Below are 20,293 nucleotides of genomic sequence, written 5' to 3'. Positions count from 1 at the left end.
ATGGTGCTGGCAGGGGAGGTGTGGCTGCTGACCCCGACGGGGCCTGGAGAACAAGGAGCAGAAACCTGGGCCCTGAGAATTTTCATGACTGCGGTTGGCTGGATAATGCCCGGAAGACACCCAAGTCTTGGTCCCCAGACCTGCAGCACCTTCCGCGTGTGTCACCTCCCATGGCAGAAAGGGCTGTGCAGGTGGGACGAAGGTGAGGGCCCTGAGCTGGCAGAGGCCTGGATTGCGGGTGGGCTCGGTGCAATCACAGGGTCCTCCTAAGAGGGAGGCTGCAGGGTCGGAGGCAGAAGGAGATGAGGGCAGAAGAGACCAGAGCAAGGCACTGTGAGAACGGAGGAAAGGCCACGAGCCAGGCACACTCCAGCCCTTCCAGCTGGAAGGCCAGGAAGGGATTCTCCCCCGAGCCCCCACAGGAACCAGCCTGCCGACTCCCAGACAGCATCCCAGTGAGGCGGGGTCGGACTCCTGGCTCCAGGACTGAGAGAGAAGAACCTGTTGCCTCGACCAGGCGGTTTGTGGCGGTCTGTTTCGGTGGCATAGGGAGCACAGTGACCCAGGAGGGAGCTCCAGTGGCATTCCCGAGGGGCCCACGGCCAGCAGCTCCCCATGTAACCAAGTGTCCCTGGGCACCTGCCATGGCCCAGCCCAACCCTCGCCCGCCCGTCAGGCTGGCCAGGGTCCTCCCCTGCCAGCTCGGGCCCCGGTGTCTCTGCACCGCCCCCCGGATGCCGATGGCAGCCGTCTCTGCCCACGGCCCCCGTGCCGCGGCCCGCCGGCTCCTCGCCGCCCTCTCTCCCTGTGGGGGGCGGGGGGCGGAGCGCAGGAGGGCCCCGCCCCGGCCCGTCTGGGTGCAGCGTGGGGCCGGGAGCCGGCGCAGCCCCGGTGGGCCGACGGTCCAGGCGACACCACCCGCAGGGGCCGGCGTCCGACAGGCGCTCTCCGCCCCAGCCGGGGCCTGCTCAGCGGGGCAGGGGCCCTCCCGGAGCCCCGCGTGCCCGGGGTGCGCGGCTCCTGTGAAGCACGAAGCGGCGCACGTGGCAGCGTCAGGGCCGCCCGCTTCGGCTCGGGGGCTCCGGACACTCGGGACGGTACTCACTCTCGGCAGAAGAGGGGACACGCCGCCGTCCCAGGACCGCGCCCGGAACCGCCCGAGGCGGCACCAGCGGGGGACCGCGCCCCGGAACCACCGGAGGCGGAACCAGCGGGAGGCCGCGCCCCGGGCTGCTCCTGGGCGAGCAAAGGGACAGAGGGCCTGGTGCTGGGCTGCTCGGGGAGCGGCCGGCGGGCTCCTCTCCTGCACCTGCCGTGTGGGGCGAACGGGGCGGCGCGAGGACACACCGCGCCGCGGGCAGAGCTCCACGCCTCGGCCTCACCGCGGAGGACCAGCCCCAGCGGTCAGGGGGTGGACAGAGCATCAGCGCACGACCGAGGACGGCGAACAGAGCCGGGGGGCGGAGGTGATTTGCTGCCCGGCCACCCCTGGGGTCTCTGTTGCGTTCTTCCATCCGGACACCTGAGCAGCCCACTGAGCGTGGAAGACACAGGATTTACCATCTTGGCCCACCCAGCCCTGGGCAGGGGACTCACTGCGCGCCGAGGTGACGCCTGTGCAGACAACGTGGGGCATACACACAGGGGAGTATGTTCTGCCTTTAAAAGGAAGGAGAGCCTGACACCTGCCTCAACATGGACGAACCTGGAGGTCGCAGCCTGAGTGGAATGAGCCAGTCACAGAAGGACGGATCCTGTATGACTCCACCCACGTGAGGGCTCAGAGTCGTCCAGTCACAGAGACACAGAGCAGACGGTGGGTGCCAGCGGCGCAGGAGGGCGAGGGGAGCTGGTGTTTAATGGGGACGGACCTTCAGTTTGGGAAGCTGAGAAAGCTCTGGAGACGGATGGTGGGCACGGCTGCACAACAGTGTGAACGTACTTAATACACTGAACTGTGCACTTGAAAATGGTCAGGATGGCAAATTTTACATACATTTTACTACACACACAAAGGTGATGACACTGGGAGTTTCCTCCTTCCTGTGCAGCGCACTCAGCACCCACCGTGTGGCTGGGTGTCACGGGGGACCCCGCATTTGGGAGCGGCCAGCACACAAACGTGTTTCACCACACATCACTGACACAGGGATCATTACTTTCTAAACCGGTAACTGGTTTGGTGAGACACACCTAGTGGTGTGAAGTGATGTTTCAGAGAACGGGGAGGAGGTGGGTGGGGGTATGAACCGTGGTGATGTGGAGACCAGTGGGCGCCTGGGAGGATTCTGCAAGGGCCCGGCCTGACTCCAGGGATGACGCCACAAGGAGAGGCAGCCCTAACGCCTCCTGTTTCCTGATTCTCATGTAAATGATTCCCTCCCGCATACTGTATGGGGTTGTTGCTACTCAGAAAATCCAGACACCTCCAGTGTCTTTTCAGAAGCAGAATCCAAGACGTGGCCTGGTGAAGACAACTGGAAATGATAGCTCAGGAATCAGGCACCCAAACAACGAAGGAAGCCAAACCAATTTCCTAAAATTTACATTTAAATTTAATCTGCAGTCAGGGTCACCACACTCCGGGTAAAGCCAGCTATCAGCGAATGTTCCGGGAGGAAGCAAGACATTGCCATGATGAGCTGACCCACCGGACGTGCTCCGGGCATAACCTCTGGACCGCGGAAGGGCTCTGAGGCTGGGATGATGAGCTGCTCTGCCCAGAGGCTGGAAGGCAGAAGCAGGGCACCATCAAGCAGAGGGGCAGGCAGGACGCCCCCCACCACCCCATCAGGAAATGCAGGCCAACACTCAGCTTCGTCCTTCAGATACAGTAACACCCTCTCTTCTAACCCACCAATCCAACAGCACAGAGCCTTCCCCGAATGTTTCCTGAACCTTCCACTACGCACTCAGTGCACAAACAAGGACAGGCTTTGGAGAACATTCTAGCGGAGAATTACACTTCTGCCCACGTTCTGTGCCAGCATTCTCACCCGACACACAGAAGGGGGCAGGAAGGAGCCCCAACACCTGGATGAAGCCAGCCCTGGGTTTACCTGAGCTGGAAGCCCGGCCCTGGCTCTGTGCCCTGGAAGAATGCCCAGGCCACAGGTCACGTCCCTGTGGCCCAGGACTCGGGACTCGAGGTAAAGCACACAGCTCTCTAGACCCTTCCCACACCAAGTGTTTCAGCTTCAGGTTGACCGAGCGTCCGGGGCCTGACGTTGGAGAGAGTCAGCGGAGAAGGCCTGCTCAGCAGGCCTCGCTGCGTTCTCGAGGCTGGCTGTAACTTGGAGCCTGCGCTGTCAGTGCACAGCTGCCGGCCTGTGTGCCCTCACTCGGGGGGTCACTCGAGGCGCCTGTCAACAGCGCGGGAGAGCTGGGTCCTGGACATCTAAGACCACTACTCGGCGTGCGCTCCCTCGGCCCAGCTGCCTCTGGCCCCAGCCCCACCCCCTCTTGTCCCCGCTGCCTGGCCAACCCCTCAGCCCCTGTCCTGTCCACGCCGCCCGCCCGGTCCGGGCCCCAGCCGCCCCCGTCCCCGCTCTAGCCCCGGCGCGCTCACCCGCTCCTCCTCGGCGCGGATGTCCGGCATGGTGCTCAGGCAGAGGCCGACGGCGGTGACGGCCACGAAGGCGACGGACACGCAGGCGAAGAGCTTGCCGGCCGGCCCCGAGTGCGGGTTGTCCACCACGTCGCGCAGGCGCCGCCGGCCGCGCGCCAGCCGCCCGCTGGGCCCCAGGGCGCGCTCCGGGCTGCCCGGCGCCCCGCGCCCCGCCGGCTCCGCGCCCTGGGCCTCGGCGGCCTCCTCCTCGCGGCGGCGCAGGCGGCGCAGGCAGCAGCGCTCCAGACGGGCCTCGTCGATGCCCCAGTAGGCCAGCTCGTCGCGGAAGGCCAGCGCGCACGGGCCCCGCAGCAGGCGCAGCTTGCCGGCGCGCAGCAGCGCCACGATGGCGCGGAAGGCGCATGGGCTGCGGTCGAAGAAGAACTCGTCGCGGCTCACGTCGTAGTCGTCGCACACGCGCAGCAGCTCGTCGTGGCCGCGACAGGCCCGTAGGCGCTCCAGGCGCGCGAGGGGACAGCGGGCCAGCGCGGCCCAGGCCAGGCGCACCCTGCAGCCGCCCACGTTGATGATGACATGCCGGGCGCGGGCCCCGCCGCCGCCGCCGCCCGGAGGCTCCAGGGCGGGGGGCTCCGCCTGCCCCGGGAGCAGGGCCATGGCCCCATGCGCTGGGCCGGGGCGCATAGGCCGGGTCAGGAGGCTGGGCCTGCAAAAGGAACGGAGCGCGCGTTAGGCCGCGCTGTGGAGCCCGGGGAGCACCCTGACCACACACGACCCGGGCCGGGGACCGAACCGAACCGAACCGAGCGCTCTCTCGGCCCACGCACTTGGTTCTTCTCTCCTGCAGACCTGACGTCTACCAAGGATCCAAAGGGGGGACCCCTCATGCTTTCCAGCAGACCCTGGTTAAGTGGCACCCTGTCTTAATCTGTCTCGGGGAGACAAGGGAAACGGCCAACTTTGGGCCGCAGAACAGGAAGTACAAGGAAGCCGGCCTTGGGGACGCGGCCTCGGGAGGTCTGGCCACGGGTGGGTATCAGCCTCTTAGCTGCCGGGCACGAATAGGGAGGCGGCTCCACGTATGAGAGATTCAAGAAGCGTCAGCCAACAGCCAAGTGCCGCAAGGACGTTGTTGGGATTCGCATCAGAGGGAACCCACTAAAAAAGACATTTAAGAGTAATTGAGAACCCCTTGCACTACACACGACTTTAAGGAATTTTTTAAAGGTATGAGAATGGTATTGCTAAGAACGGGAGTTCTGTCTCTTAGGGCCCACAGTGAGGTATTCGCAGCGAAAGATGTCTGGGGCCTTCCCTAAGTGGGTCTCCCTGGACTGTGCAGACAGACCTTCTTCCTGCTTTTCACAGCCGGGGCGTTGAGTGATGGGGACCCTGGGGCTCATTAGACTTTCTCTCCACTTTTAGGCATGTTTAAAAATTTCCATAATAAAAAAGGTTTTGTTTTTCTTTTTAAAAAGCTTCCAGATAATTTTGCACACAGCTGGTGTTGAGAGACACTGTCTGGAGACAGACACTTAGTGCCTGCTTCTCCTGCTGCCTTGATTTCTCTAAATCAGAGGTTCTTATCTGTTGTCCATGGAGATTCTTCAGGGTGTCCACAAGCCTAATAAAACTACATGCAAACACTTGTGTATGTGCAATTTCTTTCCTTTTTTTTCCTGAGGAAGATTCACTCTGAGCTAACATCCACTGCCAATCTTTCCTCTTTTTGTGTGGGTCACCGCTACAGCATGGCCACTGACAGACTAATGGTGTGGGTCCACACCTGGAATCCAACCCTGGGCCACTGAAGCGGAGTATGCCAAACTTAACCACTAGGCCGTCTAGGTTCGCCCTATGTTCACATTTTTCTAATGGAGGGTCCTCAGACTCTCTAAGGGATCTATGGCCCGCAAAGCTTAAATCCATTGCTCTAGACATTCAAAGAAAGGAAAAGATCTTGGGAGCATAGGAATTGCCAACCCAGGTAGCCTTTCAGAGATGCTGAATCTGTGTCCGCTGCACTAACTGGCAGATACTTAGGGCATTCTCCATTGGACGCCTGCTCTGGAAGACGTGGGCCAGGGCGAGAGTCCAGCCAGGTCTCTTACACGAGTGATGACTCATTTGACTCCATGACCAGGTTCAAGGATCTCACAGAAGAAATACTAAATACTATTTCTCTTCCTAATGAGCATCTGTCCTGGCATGAGCAGAGACTGGCAACCACAATTCCTAAAAGCATAGCTTACGCAGCACTCATTAAAGGGACACTTCACGAACACATAAATTAGGCCAAATCATTTTTTGGCCTGAATATGAACATTTTAACTTTCATGGTGAATTTTGCCACATTTGCACTTTACGTTCATTCCTCTGCCCAGTGCCAGGTCACCCCCTTTAAGTCTGTGTATCTGTCTGGAAATAGGGTCACTGACTCAGGAACCACCTCAAAGAGGGTCCATAAGTCAGCCAAGGCTTTTGACCTTCACGGAGACAGCTGCGGCTTCTCCTCCATGCTGCTGAAGGGCAGTCCTCCTCCCCCAGAGCGGCTGCCTAAGATGTCTCTCTGCTGGCTGACACGGCGAGGCCAGGTGCTCTAGCTCTAGGCACCTCTGTGTACTCGGGCAACGGTGACAACAGCAAAGAAAGCAGGCAGATCCCAAGCCAGGGCCACGAACTCTAAAGACATCGGACAGTGCTTATGACAGGCCCATCTCCCAGAGAGGAAATCTCGGACGTCAGACGAGGCGGTAACCTGGAGAGGAGAGACACAGTACCAGCTCAGTGTTCTCAAAGCATGCGCTGTGGGCCAACAGCATCAGAGTCATCAAGGAACCTGCAAAAACTGCACATTCCTGCCCAACACTTAAAATTCTGAGTGACTGGAAAATTGTATAGTAAGGAGCTCCAAAAACCCATCCCTCTACCAAAGCAACAAAAAGCTGGTAAAAACCATCAGAACTGAGTCTTTTGTAACTCTGGAAATTAACCAAAGGCTTGCAGCAGCCAGGGGAACACTGAAAAAACACGGCTGACTCGGCAACAGCAGCGAGCTCGGCAGCATTTGAACACCCGGCTCCCAGCTCAGCGTCGTCACCCTGAGGACGACAGCCTGGCATCCCGGTACCAGGAATGCACCAGAAGGAGGAGACGGACCTATTTCACAAGGAAATGTGATCATTTATTCTGACCTGAAGGACCGGCTCAGAAGGCTTGCCTCTCTCCCCTAACTTGGGACTCTTCAGCGCTAACATGCCACCTGGGCAGTTTGTCAAAATCATTTCCAGGAAAATGTTTTACCTATTTCTACCTGAGGCAACTGATAACAGTTGAGCAAATGACAGATTAACCAGGAAGCTCGGGAGGAGAGGCTGGGGAGTGAGGTGTTTGGGGAATAAGGGCTTGGAGAAGCTTCTCCCGATTGCTGGAAATCTAGGACATGCAGGTGCCTGGGGCCATGCAGGTGCTCAGGAAGGCCCTGAGAAGGAAGGCCCTCCCTCTCTCCCCCACCCCGCACCTTCAGACTGCACAGCAGGAGGGGAAGGGGAAGAAAGAGTGTGAACTGCGTGCTGAGTGTTGAACATGAGCCGCCCACCACAGACACACAGCCCATCTGCAAGGCTGGTTTGCTGTTGCTTTGGTTCCAGGCATTTAAGAGTCTCTGTCTAATCATTTGCTGACCATTATGTTAATGGAACAGAGATATCAGTGGCCACACAAGACAGAAATTGCAGACTTTGCATAATTAGTTCAGAAAAGTCACGAAAACAAACAAAAACACCTACACAGACCCTGGGGAGGGGAGAGTCTGACAGAAGAAACGCAGGGGTGGATCTTCATGACCTTGATCAGGTGGTGCTTCCTGAAATACGATATTGCACAAGTGGCGAAAGGAAAAGAGATATGCCAGACTTCGTCAAAATTAAACTCCTTTGTACATTAAAGGACTTTCAAGGAAATGAAATGACAATTCACAGAATAGGGAAAAAATTGCAAATCATATATCTGATAAGGGTCTAGTGTCCAGAATATACAGAGAACTCGACACCTTAACAACAAAAAGACAAACAACCCAATTAAAACATGGGCAAAGGACGAGAACAGACATTTCTCCAAGGAAGACACAAAAATGGCTGAAAAATACATGAAAAGATGCTCCACATCATTAGTCATCAGGGAAATGCAAATCAAAACTACCAGATACCACTTCACATCCATTAGCATGGCTATAATCAGACAAATGGAAAAGCAGCGTTGGAGACGATGTGGAGAAGCTCGAACCCCCACGCCGCTGTGGGGACGCGAGACAGTGCAGCTGCTGTGGAAACAGTCAAGTAGTTCTTCAGAAAGGTCAACAATTCCACTCCTAGGTATACGCCCAAGGGAAATGAAAACGCCATCCACAGAAAAACTCATACATGAATGTTCACAGCAGGATTATTCACAATCGCCAAAGGTGGGAACACCGGACTGTCCATTGACTGATGATGGACAGACAAATTTGATCTATCTATACATTGGGACATAATTCAGTCATAAAAAAAGAAGTACTGATCCACGCTACAACATGGATGAAACTTGAAAACATCGTGTAAGTGAAAGAAGCCAGGCAGAAAAGGTCTCGTGTGAATCCATTTATAGGAAATGTCCAGAACAGGCAAATTTGTAGACAGAAAGCAGGTTAGCAGTTGCCAGGGGGTGGGGGAGGGTGTGATGGGAGTGACTGATGAATGGGTATGGGGTTTATTTTAGGGTAAAGAAAATGCTCTGGCATTAGATAGTGGTGATGATTGCATAACATTGTTAATATACTAAAAACACTTAATTGTACACATTAAAATGGTTGAATGGTAGACTTTATGTTATCTGAATTTTATCTCAATTTTTTAAAAATAAAAAAAATTCTGAGTGAGTTGGCCTGGGGTGAAGTCCAGAACTATGCATGTCACAGAGCATGTCTAGTGACTAAAGTCTGAGCCCCAAAGCTTCAACTGTCAACATCAAGACTTTCTGTCGTCATGTTAATGATTTTATACTCCAACCACTGCCAGGTGAAGCTGAAACCCACCGCCCGGCGGCTCAGGAGTTGTCAAGCCAAGAGGCATCCACGTGGATGTGCTCAGCATGCAGCCCACCAATGCCCACCTGACCCAAGAGTGGGACTCACCTGAGACTTGAGCAAAGGGGTTGGGGCGGGGGTAGAGCCTAAACAAGATGCAATCAGCTAGCTCGACTTGGCAGCTAGGTCTCACCTGCCAGTAAAGAATTTGAGAGTTTCTTGTGGATGTGAGAAAAGTTGCCTTAGGGGTATAACTGCATGAAGGGAGTGAGGAAGAAGTTTTCACAATCACTGGGACCGTGTGTGCCCTGACCTTCAAAAGCCAGCTCATTGCAGAAATGAGGAGAAAGTGACCACAATCAGTGCATTGTCCAGTGAATGTCTCACCCGTATCTGCTGTGTCACCTGATCACCTGGCGATGCTTTGTGGGGCTTACAGTCTGGGGGCCCACGCACCCAGCGCCTCCAACACCACAGTCAGGTCTGTGCAGGGAAAGCAGAGGGTGCTCGGGAGGGCACCCAGGGAGCCCAGGACAGCCAGGAGGGCTTCTCAGAGACTGCTGGCTGGGCAAAGAGTTGGGGAAATTTGGAAGAAGTTGTGCTGAAGGAGGGAGATCTTATTTTACTTAAAAGGGACCAGTTGCTTAGGTCATGGGAACTTGTTGCAGAGGTTTCCTGCGCTGTTTCCTCAAATCGAGGACTCCCGGGGATTCAAGGCTCTGAGTGGGCTCACAGACTGAACTCCAACGAGGAGCAAGGCCTCAGAGCACACTGCGCCTGCAACAGCAGGCAACGGCAGCAGTGCTGTTGAGGACATCTCACTGGGGCCTGCGCGTGGTGCTCACATGCCCTGCTGTCTCTCCAGGGACATGAGGCCAACTGGGAAGGACAGAGTGGTCTGTGGTTCCAGGAGCGGCTGGCAGAGAGAAGGTGCCAGCCTGGCGCCCAGGCTGAGCCGAGGCTTGCCTTCAACAGTGCAGATCAGCAGCCTGCCAGAGGGAGAGGCTGCTCGTCTGCCTTCACAAAACTGCTGAAATCTGCGCTGAGACCAGCAGCTTCCACCCGGAACACAAACATCAAGCTTCACCCTAAGGAACAGAGCAATCACCCGCCTTACACGACAAGCACCATGCTGGAAAGCCGCATGGCTGTACACAGCGCTGATGCCTCTGCTTTCTCATGTCCCCCTGGGGTCATGATCTAAACATGCAGAACAGGTTGACTGACTCTCTGAAGCCAAATCAAACATGAATTCCAAATTCTTGGTAGGTAGGGATGAATAATCGTTAAACAATAGGATACACTGCGCTAGAACCTGGAACTCTTGCTGGAAAGGGTTTTCTTCCCCCAAAATATACATTTACAAATATAAACATAAATTATATGTTACTTTGTGTTTTTTTTTTTTTTTTTTTTTTTTTTTTTTTTTAAAGATTTTTTTTTTTTTTTTATTTTTTCCTTTTTTTCTCCCCAAAGCCCCCCGGTACATAGTTGTGTATTCTTCGTTGTGGGTTCTTCTAGTTGTGGCATGTGGGACGCTGCCTCAGCGTGGTCTGATGAGCAGTGCCATGTCCGCGCCCAGGATTCGAACTAACGAAACACTGGGCCGCCTGCAGCGGAGCGCGCGAACTTAACCACTCGGCCACAGGGCCAGCCCCAGTTACTTTGTGTTTTTAAGTCAACTTCTTGTTGACTTAAGAGACTTCTAAGGTACTTCTGGAACCCTGAAGCACATTCCCCATCCCCAGCCTAGAACATAACAGACTCTGAAGTGCTGTTCGTTTTAAGAAAAAGACCGACAGCTCGATAGAAAAGATGGGCAAATTGTCATAAAGTTGACAGTAAAGCAGAAAAATAGCCTTTAAACATATGAAAACATGCTCAACTTCATTCGTAATAGCAAAATAAGCATTTCAAATTACCACAAGGTATTATATTGGAATAGATGACAAAGTGTGATGATACACTCTGTTGTCAAGGATGTGGGGTCTACCAGACGCATTCAGTTTTGCTGGATAGTAGATTGGTACCACCATCGTGAGAAGAGGTAAGGGTCTGAACTAACCCCACAGGAAGCAGGGACCTTTGTAGGACTACATCCTCAGCGAAAGGGACAACTAGGAAAAATCTACCTATGGGGACAGGAAGGTTGTAAGACTTCTCTGCCTGGATCTAGGTAAAAAATGAGACCATGTGTCTGAAGCCACAATGGGTTTGAGGTTGGAATTTTGGTCTGTGAAACCCACAGGTAAGAACTTACGCCGATAGAAGTAGTCTCAGGGTGGTGTTAGAACCACACACATAAGCAGCCCAGAGCCGCGGTTCTCAGCTGGGGGTGACTCTGCCCCTACTGGGCATTTGGCCAGAACTGAGGACACTTTTGGTTGTCAGGACTGGGTGTGACTGCAGGTAGCGGGTAGAAACCAGGGGTGGTCCCAAGCCATACAGAGCACAGGACACAGCCCCAGAACTAAAGGCTGGGCCCCAGCCCAGAATGTCAGTAGCGCCACTGGCCTGGAGGGACAGACTCTCAATTCAAGCCCGTGGATTCCCACGATGAAGCCCCAGTGAGGATGGATTTACAGACCAAAGTTATAAAATACACATGATAACAACCCACATGAGCAAACAGCAGCAGAGACGTGAGTAATAGGTTTGGCTCCTAGGAACTTCAGATAATAGAATTATCAAAAATAATTAAAGACATGAAAGAAGGAATTAAAAACACCAGAGAAAAAAGATATTATCAAAAAGACCAGGATGGGGGCTGGCCCCGTGGCCGAGTGGTTAAGTTCGCGCGCTCCGCTGCAGGCGGCCCAGTGTTACGTTGGTTCGAATCCTGGGCGCGGACATGGCACTGCTCATCAGACCACGCTGAGGCAGCGTCCCACATGCCACAACTAGAAGGACCCACAACGAAATATACAACTATGTACCGGGGGGCTTTGGGGAGAAAAAGGAGAAAAATAAAATCTTTAAAAAAAAAAAAAAAAAAAGACCAGGATGATGTGAGTAAGAAACAAAGCTGCTGGAAATGAACAAATGCAGCTGTAGACGAGGTTGAAAGCAGAGAAACTGGGATCAGGTAGAGGCACTCCCTCCCAGGAGGCCTCCCATACAGTCAACAGGAGACAAACATTACAGAAAAAGCCACACATGCAGAGGAGGAAGCAAAATTCCCAAGGTCTGTTCGCCAGGAATCCCAGAAGAAGAGGCAAAAATAAACCAAGGGAAGAAGATGCATCAGGATTGGGAATTTACCAGTGCTCAAGATGGAAGACTCCCAGAGTGCCAAATAGGATAAGGAAAATCCCACGCCTGGTGCTGTATAGGGAAACCTGGGAGCCTTAATCCTCAAATAAATGTATCCAGGGGAACTGGATGGTTTTTCAGCTTGGGAAGTAAGGAAAGCTTTCGTCTTTCTACTTCTGGGGAAGATGCTCTTCAGGGCTGAACCCCACTGCGGCCCGCACAGCCTCCCCGCTCTCCATTAGCCACACTATTTTCAGCCTGAATCCCTGTAGCATTTGGTAACTGGGGCTGGGACACACTCCAGGGTCATGGACAGAAAGGGCTGGGCGGCCAGGGTCTGCTCTTTCTGCGGCAAATGCATTGGAGGCAAGGAGAGGCTGCCTCCCCCACTGGCTGTTTCCTCTCGAGCCCTGCTCCTGGCAGGCGCACACCCGTCCTCAGAGCTGCCGAGCCCGCTGCTCACACAGGCTGCTGCGGGAAACAGCGCCAGGCAGTGCTGGCGGCTTGCAGAGGAAGCAGAGAACACAGGCGGGGGCGTGGAGGTGCCAATTAGTGATGGTCTCTCCTGGGGGGGCGAGGAGGCCACGCTGGCAGAGGTGTGAATGTGAGCGTGAGCGTGTGTGCAGGGCTTCCTCGTCCAGGCGAAAGGAGAGAAAAAACAGGCCTGGTTTGGAATGGGATGCCAGGCATCAGAAGGCCAATCCACAGCTGAGGAAACATTTATTCTGTAACTGAATCTACCATTTTGTATTGAGACTTAAAAATGTTAATGGGAACAGACTACAACCTCTTTATTGACCACGAAGTTTGGATTTCACCCAAAGAAGGGAAGTATTCTTTTCTAGGAGAAATTTCTTTCCTTGTGCAAAAAGAGATAGAGCTTTCTCATTAGAGCAGCTGACCTTTAAAATGAGACTCTTGATATACTCGGGCAGATGGAGCGCCGCTGATGGGAGCCCCGCCATGGTCCCCACGTCTCTGGGGCCCTCACGTGCCCCTGGGCTGTACACCTGCATCTCTGTGCCCGGGGCTTCCTCTGGCCACCAGGGTCCATCCTGCCCACCCAGCACAGGCCAGGGATGCCTGAGCCTTAGCGCTCCCCGGAGCAGCCTCATGGTGACTGAAGGAGCTAGGCGGCATGGCCCCCAGGGGCCCCACTGTAGACTGGCTCTGCCTTCCCGTCCCTGTGTGGCTCCCGACTGCTGGGCTGGCTTTCCTGGGATGACTCGCCAAGGAAGTCACCTGAGCCCTTTATCAGGATCTGCTCTGGAGTAATCTGAACCCAGAGTCGGGAAGGGTGAGGCCAGCACTGCATTTCGAGACCACGGTTCCTGGAACTTTATGGAAAGAGAAACATGCAGGGAAAAAGGTCTGAAAGAGCATGTTACCAAGAGTCTCATTCATCCTTTCATTCGCTCAACCAACGATCGTCCGGCACGTCCTATGCACCAAGAGCCGCGATTCAAGGATGCAACCTGCTGTCTCTTATTGTAGAAAGAAAAGGGATTCAATGACACTATCTTCGGCCACTTCGCTGGGTCTTTTATAGGAATTAGTCTACTTTATGATACTATGTCTGTGAACCGACAGTGCCCAACCTTTGCCCTGCCGATCACCTGCTTCTCTAAGCAACTTAGGGTGCAAATAATTTACCATCCAAACTGGGACACTCTCTGGAAGGCAGGGTGCTGTTAACAATGACATGGGCCGACCAGAGTAAATGAGAGGGAGGTTACCTGCCCCGGGAAGAGCAGAGGGGACCGGCGTGGGATGCGGGAGGGAGGATGGTGGGAGAGGGAGTCTGCCACCCTAGTCATGGCCTGCCTGCGTCTTGGATCCCCAATTGTGAATAAGTGATTTGAGGGCTAAGATGGGACCAGAGCAGAGGAAGGGAGGCACTGTGGGAATTGTGGTTGAGCTGGTCCGGGCTTCTCACTGAGGCTGCGCCCATACTTAATGCCTCAGGGGAAGGCAGGATGGGGGGGGGGGGGAGGGGCTTGAGGGAGTGGCTGGATGTGCAGAGGCAGGCGAGGGAGGGCAGGGAGCCGAAGGAGAGCACAGACCTTCCTGCACTGACCCCTGGTTGTGAAATGCACATTGCGCATGGCTGTTCACTGTATGCATTCAACAAACACTCATGGAGAACGTGGCAGATCCCAGCAAAGCTCTAAGTCCTTACAAATCAGCTGACATCCTACAGGCAGGCAGGATTATTGTCCACCTTCTATGCTGAAGGTCACTGAGACACAGGGAGGTGAGGTAACCTGCCCAGGGTCACCCAGCAGACGAGGCAGAATAGCCCGGCTTCTGTCTGCTCTCACCCTGGAGGGGGCGGCTGTGGTACCGAGGTTTCCAGGGGCACAGAACATGAACAGCCAGCAGTGGTGGCCTGTCGGAGGTGCAGCTCCCAGGCCAGTCCCCACCTGCTTTCTTCTCACCACACGGCCGCCCTGAAGGCGGAGCATGGGTGCAGCAGGCTGAACTCTGTCCCCCGAAAAGACCTAATCCCCAGCATCTGTGAATGTGACCTTATTTGGAAAAAGGGTCTTTGCAGAGGCTGTCGAGTTAAGAGGAGGTTGCTGTGGGCCTAACCCCGTGACTGTCCTCACAGGGGGAGGAGACAGACACACAGGACAGAGGCCACACGACGTTGGAGGGGGGGCGGAGGAGGATGTGGCTGCAAGCTGAGGAGCGCCCAGAGCCCCCAGAAGGTGAGGAGGCAGGAAGGATCTGCCCTAGAGGTTTCAGAGGGAGCGCGGCCCCGCAGACGCCCTGATTCTGCTCTTCCCGCCTCCAGACTGTGGGAGAATACATTTCTACTGTTTGAAGCTCCTGTTTTGGGTGCTTTGTTACCGCAGCCCCGAGAAACCAATACAAGGGGTAAGGGTGAAAAAAGACCATGTTTTCTTCCAGGCAGAAGGCAAAGCACAGACACAGGCATCCACAACACCATTGCACCAAAGGAAACGGAAGAAATTGTCTACCGCACCCACCAAGGCCTCCCACCGTTGCTGCACCCCACGCTGGGGTTTCAGCCATTGTTTTTCACCAAAAGAATTGAACTTTGGTTTGGCGAAGGTCCCGGGTCAAGTTTTCATGTTCAATATTCCATTTATAACTGTTAGTCAGCATTCTTCCCACCCAGTCTCACTCCCCTCCTAGGAAAATAATCAAGTTCTGTATGAGTCTGGCTGAATACTCGTAAATAAGTTAAGTGGCTCTAGGACCCCTCAAGCAGTTTGAAATAAATTGTGGCTTAAACTAAGTCACAGGTGTAATTCCATTTGTGCTGGTCAGCCTGCACCGTTATCCTGGAGCCGCTGCAGAGATGCACATCCTTGCCACCCCGCCCCAGAACAACGGAGGTGCAGGGGACTGTCCAGCACCCAGACACCTCGTCCCAGGAAGTGGCAGCAAGTGCGGGTTTTCCTACACAGGAGCGTGTGAACATGAGATGGAGGACAATGACAGCACGAGCACCACAGAGACTCTCTGGCAAACATAATGAATAAAGAGAAGTTGCTGAGATATGATGACACTGACAGCTCTGAATCAAAATCGCTCAGAATTTCTACGGGCGTTCATTGGGGGCGCTCCCTTACACAAACGAGGCCTCACTCGAGGTGGGCGCTCTGTACATCCAGGGGTCTGTAATTTACATGAGCGCTGCCAGGATTCACACAAGCTGCTCTGGAGACCAGGTCATTATCTTTAAGGAAAGATAGCCCAGGGGGCCAGGGAGTTCCCAGACCAGGGCTCTCAACCAGGGTCCACTCTGCCCCCCAGGGGACATATGGCACTGTCTGCAGACATCTCTGGTTGTCACGACTGGGGGACCACTGGCATCAAGAGGGTGGAGGTCAGGGGTGCTGCTCAGTTCCCTGCAGGGCCCAGGACGGCCACCACAGAGAGTCACCCAGCCAACGTCAGGGGTGCAGAGGCTGAGACCATGCTCATACTCATCAGTCTTACCGAGTAAAGAACTCACTGAAGCAGCCGTACAAGGAAAGAGACGACAGAAGCTAGACATCAGTTTAGATGCTGGGAGACATCACCAGGCTGTTGAGGGGACACAGAGGACCAACAGGCTGCCACCAAAGCAGGGCATCACGCGAGGAAGAAGCTTGAAGAGTGGTTTGATCTCAGCTTAAAAGCCAACTGCTCGAGGATCTAAAACACGTCTCACACTAGAGATGTTGCAAGATAATTAACTCGCCAATTAAAGGCTTTGTAAGTTGTTCCCTGCCTCCACCTTGGTTTGGGTGTCTTCATAAATTGGGTTCACACCTGTTTACCTTTTCCCTCATCTCTTCTCGACATCAGCCACCCCAGGGCCAAAGGGGTTGGTTTGTGGGAAAGGGGAGCCATGACTCGGACCTTTCTCAAAGACTGTCCCAACCTTCTTGCTGGTCTTGTCTTCTTCCAGATAGGCACTTGGCTTTGTAGTCAAAACACTTAACCTCTGAGACGGCACAGCTTCACAAGAACAGACACGTGAGACGGGCCATGTGACAACAAGGAAGAAGTGATGCAAATAAGAAACGCTTTTCTTCCACCGACCAGAATACAACTGTGGCTGAGACAATTCAGAGTAAAAATGCATGAGCCTCATGACAGTGAAGAGGTCACAGGCTAATATTTGGTGAGCCACTAAATGTTTTGCCTTTGAATTCTTACTGTCCTACCATGACAAACACTATATGAATTAAGATAAAAATCACCTAAGGGTTAAAAACAAAGAGCCAAAGTAGATAACTAATTTTAGACAAAATAAGACTCTAAGGAGATTTTCACAGTCTTAAAATAAAGACAAGTACTATTAGAATCATTCCACAATTTCTTTCTGGTTGTTAAACTCATATGTATTCAATTATTTTGTTTTAAATGGTTTTATATTCTATACGTCAAAGTTACACAAATTACAAAAGCCTTCTAAAGTGTATATATGAACAGAACTGAAAACTTGCTAATTACATCTATTTTTAGCCATGTTATTGACAGAAACATTGACAATTATTTTTCAGTTACGATTTCTGAGAACCACATATAGTCTCCAAATCTATAAGACACATAGGAATTTGGTAATTAACAACTCTTATCCACAAAGCAAGGTGTATACGGCAGAGCTGTATATAACCACCCCCAAGAATTTTTTAAATCAAATTTTTAATTTTGAGATTGTAGAGATCCCATGTACCTTTTACCCAATTTGCCCACTGGTAGCATCTTGCAGAACTGCAGCCCACTCTCACAACCAGTATGCTGACACTGACACAGTCCAGACGCAGGGCATCCATCACCCCCTGACACCCTTTTATAGTCACACCCACTTCCCTCCCTCCCACCCATCCCCCCACACCCACCCCAGCAACCACTGAAACCACGAATCTGTTCTCCATCTCTATACTGCTGTCATTCCAAAAGTGGTATATAAATGGACTCACACAGTTATGTAACCTTCTCGGATTGGTTTTTTTCACTCAGCATCACTCTCTGGAGACCCAGCCAGGTTGTTGCTGTATCAACAGTTCACGCCTAGTGATCTCTTGCCTATGGATGTGCCACAGTTTGTTTAACCATCACAAGTTGAAGGACATCTGGGTTATTTCCAGGATTTGACTATCATGAACAAAGCTGCTGTAAACATTTCCATGAAGATTTTTTTTTCCTCTGGGATAAATGCCCAGTGAAGCAAAAGTTTTTACTTTTGATAAAGCCCAATTTATCATTTCTTGTATTATTGACTGTGTTTTTGGTATCAAGAATAATTTTTCTAGTCCAACATCCCAAAGACTTTCTACCGTTCTTTTTCTAGAGTTTGTAGTTTTACATTTTAAGTCAGGGATCCATTTTGAGTTAATTTTTGTACCAGGTGTGGGACTTAGATCAAGGTTCACTGTTTTGGCCTGTGGATGTCAACTGCTCCAGCACTGTTTTGAAGACTATCTTTCCTACGTTGAATCACCTTTGAAACTTTGCCAAAAATCAGTTGGGCATGTTTGTGTGGATCTATTTCTGGGTTTTCTCTTCTGTTCCGTTGATCCAGTAAGTGTCTCTCCACCAATACACACAGCTTGATAACTAGCTATATGGCAAGTCTCAAAATCGGGTGGACGTCTGACTCCTCCCACTTTATTCTTCTTTTCAAAATAGTTTAACCTATTCTTGTTCCTTTGCCTTTCCATACAGATTTTGGAACAATTCTGTCTGTATTTGCACTGGGACTTGACAGGAATTGTGCTACCCTCCAGCCTGCTCTCAGCCCTACCCTTCTTCCCTCCTTTGGCAGCTCTGTTCTTTGCTGCACACACTCTAGGATGGCTACGTCCACTCAGCACAGGGACCCTTCATCACAGGTGACGCCCCTCCCTGTCTCTGCTGGTTTTATTTGCCCCTTATCTACATTATCAAATACTAATGCAGCCTCTCCAACTTTCTTTTGATTGATGTTTGCATGATATATCTTTTTCTATCCTTTTAATTTCAACCTGCTTATATGGTTATAATTGAAGTGACTTTCTCATAGACAACATATTATTGGGTCATGTTTTTTCATCCATTCTGTCACTCCCTGCCTTTTAATTGGTATTTGTTTTGTTTATACCATTTATATCTAATGTAATTATTGATGGGTAGTGTAATATTGATAATGTGATAACGTAATAATGTAATCATTGATAAAATCTTCCATTTTATTTTATGTTTTCTGTTCTTTGTTCATTTCTGTTTTATTTTTCCTGTCTCCCTGTGGATGTCTTGATCATATTTTAGAATTCTACCTTCCATCATCTGTAGTGTTTTTGAGTGTTTTTAGTGGTTGCTTCAGATATTGCATTATATTTACATAACTTATCACAGTCCACTGGTGGTGTTATTTTACTGAGTGCAGTGTAGACACCTAACTTTTCTTTATGTATGTATACCATACCCCCTTTGTAATACAATTATCTTAAATAATCCTTCTACATACCTTAGAATCACATCAGAAAGTGTTATAGGTTTGTTCCCACCATCAAACATAATTTAGAAAACTCAAAAGGAGAAGGTAAGTCTATTGATTTACTCCTATTCTTGCTTCCCATTTTTCTCCTTCCTGATGTCCCAAGATTCCTTCTTTTATTGTTTCCTTTCTCTTTGGAGAACGTCCAATGAGTCAGTATTTAAAGGTAGAGCTGCTGGTGACAAATTTTCTCAGCTTTCCTCTATCTGCGAATGTCTTGATTTCACCTTCATTCCTCAAGGATATTTTTTCTGAGTATAAGATTATGAGCTGATCTTTTTTTTTAGCACTTGAAAAGTGTTGTTTCACTTCCTTCTGGCCTCCATGGTTTCTGATGAGAAATCCACTGCCATTTGAATTGTCTTCCCCTATAGGTAGGGTGTTTTTTCTCTCTTAATTGCTTTCAAGAGTTTTAATTTCCCTTTAGTTTTCAGAAGTTTGACTCTGATGTGTCTATTGTGGATTTTGGGGGTTATCCTATTAGGGATTCATTCAGCTTCTTGAATATGTGAACTTATGTCTTTTGCCAAATTTGAGAAGTTTTAAGTCATTATTTCTTCAAGAACTTTCCAGTCCTGCCATCTTTCTCCTCTCCTTCCAAGACTCTGATGACATGAATGTTAGATCTTATAGTCTCACAGGCCCCTGAAGCTCTGTTCATTTTTTTCAGTCTATTTTCTATTACTCAAATTGGAAAATTTCTATATTCAGTCTTCCAGTTCACTGATTCTTTCGTCTGTCCCCTCCATCTGCTTTTGAATCCATCCATCAAGTTTTTCATTTCATTCATTATATTTTTCCATTCTAAGCTATTCATTTTGTTTTCTTTGTATCTTCTATTCCTTCACTGAGACTTTCTATGTCTTTGCTAAGGCTTGATTTTTTCATCTGTTTCAGGTGTGTTTGTAATTGCTTATTAAAGTATTTTTTACAAGGGCTGCTTTAAAAATCTTTGCCCAATAATTCTAGTATCCCTGTCATCTTGGTATTGGTATCTGTTGATTGTCCTTTTTCATTTGGTTTGAAATCTTCCTGGTTCTTGGTATGATGACTGATTTTCTAATGAAGCCTGGACATATTGGGTATTATGTGATGGGACTCTGGATCTTATTTAAAACTTATGTTGTAGCTGACCTCCTCTGACACTGATCTGGAAGGTGGGGGAGGGCTGTCGTCTCACACTGGCAGGTGGGGGTAGAAAACCAGGGTCCCCTCTTGGCTGCAATTGACACAGGGGGGCTCTTCATTATTGATGGGTAGAGGTGGGAGTTCCTGCTCCCCAGCAGGTCTCTGCTGCCACCAGCCCAGTGGGAGGTTGGAGTGCCTCACTACAGCAATGGAAGGTGGAGGTCTAGGGTCCCGACTTGCCATTGCTGGGGTTTGGGGCCACACTGTTTGGGGTAGAGTGATTATC

At 51.4% G+C, this 20,293-nt stretch overlaps 1 protein-coding gene across 9 annotated transcripts in view; it reads right to left on the bottom strand.

The window, feature by feature from the left end:
- Positions 1-20,293, bottom strand: part of KCNG2 (potassium voltage-gated channel modifier subfamily G member 2) — an 85,041-nt gene that overhangs the window by 32,327 nt on the left and 32,421 nt on the right. For 8 of the 9 annotated variants that reach the window (XM_070275882.1, XM_070275884.1, XM_070275885.1 and 5 more), the window contains 2 exons: positions 6,052-6,323; positions 3,569-4,271 (listed from right to left, as the gene is read on the bottom strand). In XM_070275882.1, the coding sequence (XP_070131983.1) occupies positions 3,569-4,249 (681 nt within the window). In that variant the 5' untranslated portion in view covers positions 4,250-4,271; positions 6,052-6,323. Of the gene's footprint in view, positions 1-3,568; positions 4,272-6,014; positions 6,324-20,293 lie in introns of all 9 variants that reach the window. The other variant, XM_070275879.1, reaches the window with a different exon arrangement.

This window comes from Equus caballus, chromosome 8, assembly GCF_041296265.1.
Source record: "Equus caballus isolate H_3958 breed thoroughbred chromosome 8, TB-T2T, whole genome shotgun sequence".
Taxonomy (NCBI): domain Eukaryota; kingdom Metazoa; phylum Chordata; class Mammalia; order Perissodactyla; family Equidae; genus Equus; species Equus caballus.
The sequence above is the reverse complement of the archived record's forward strand: the minus strand, read 5'-3'. Positions and strand labels throughout refer to the sequence as shown.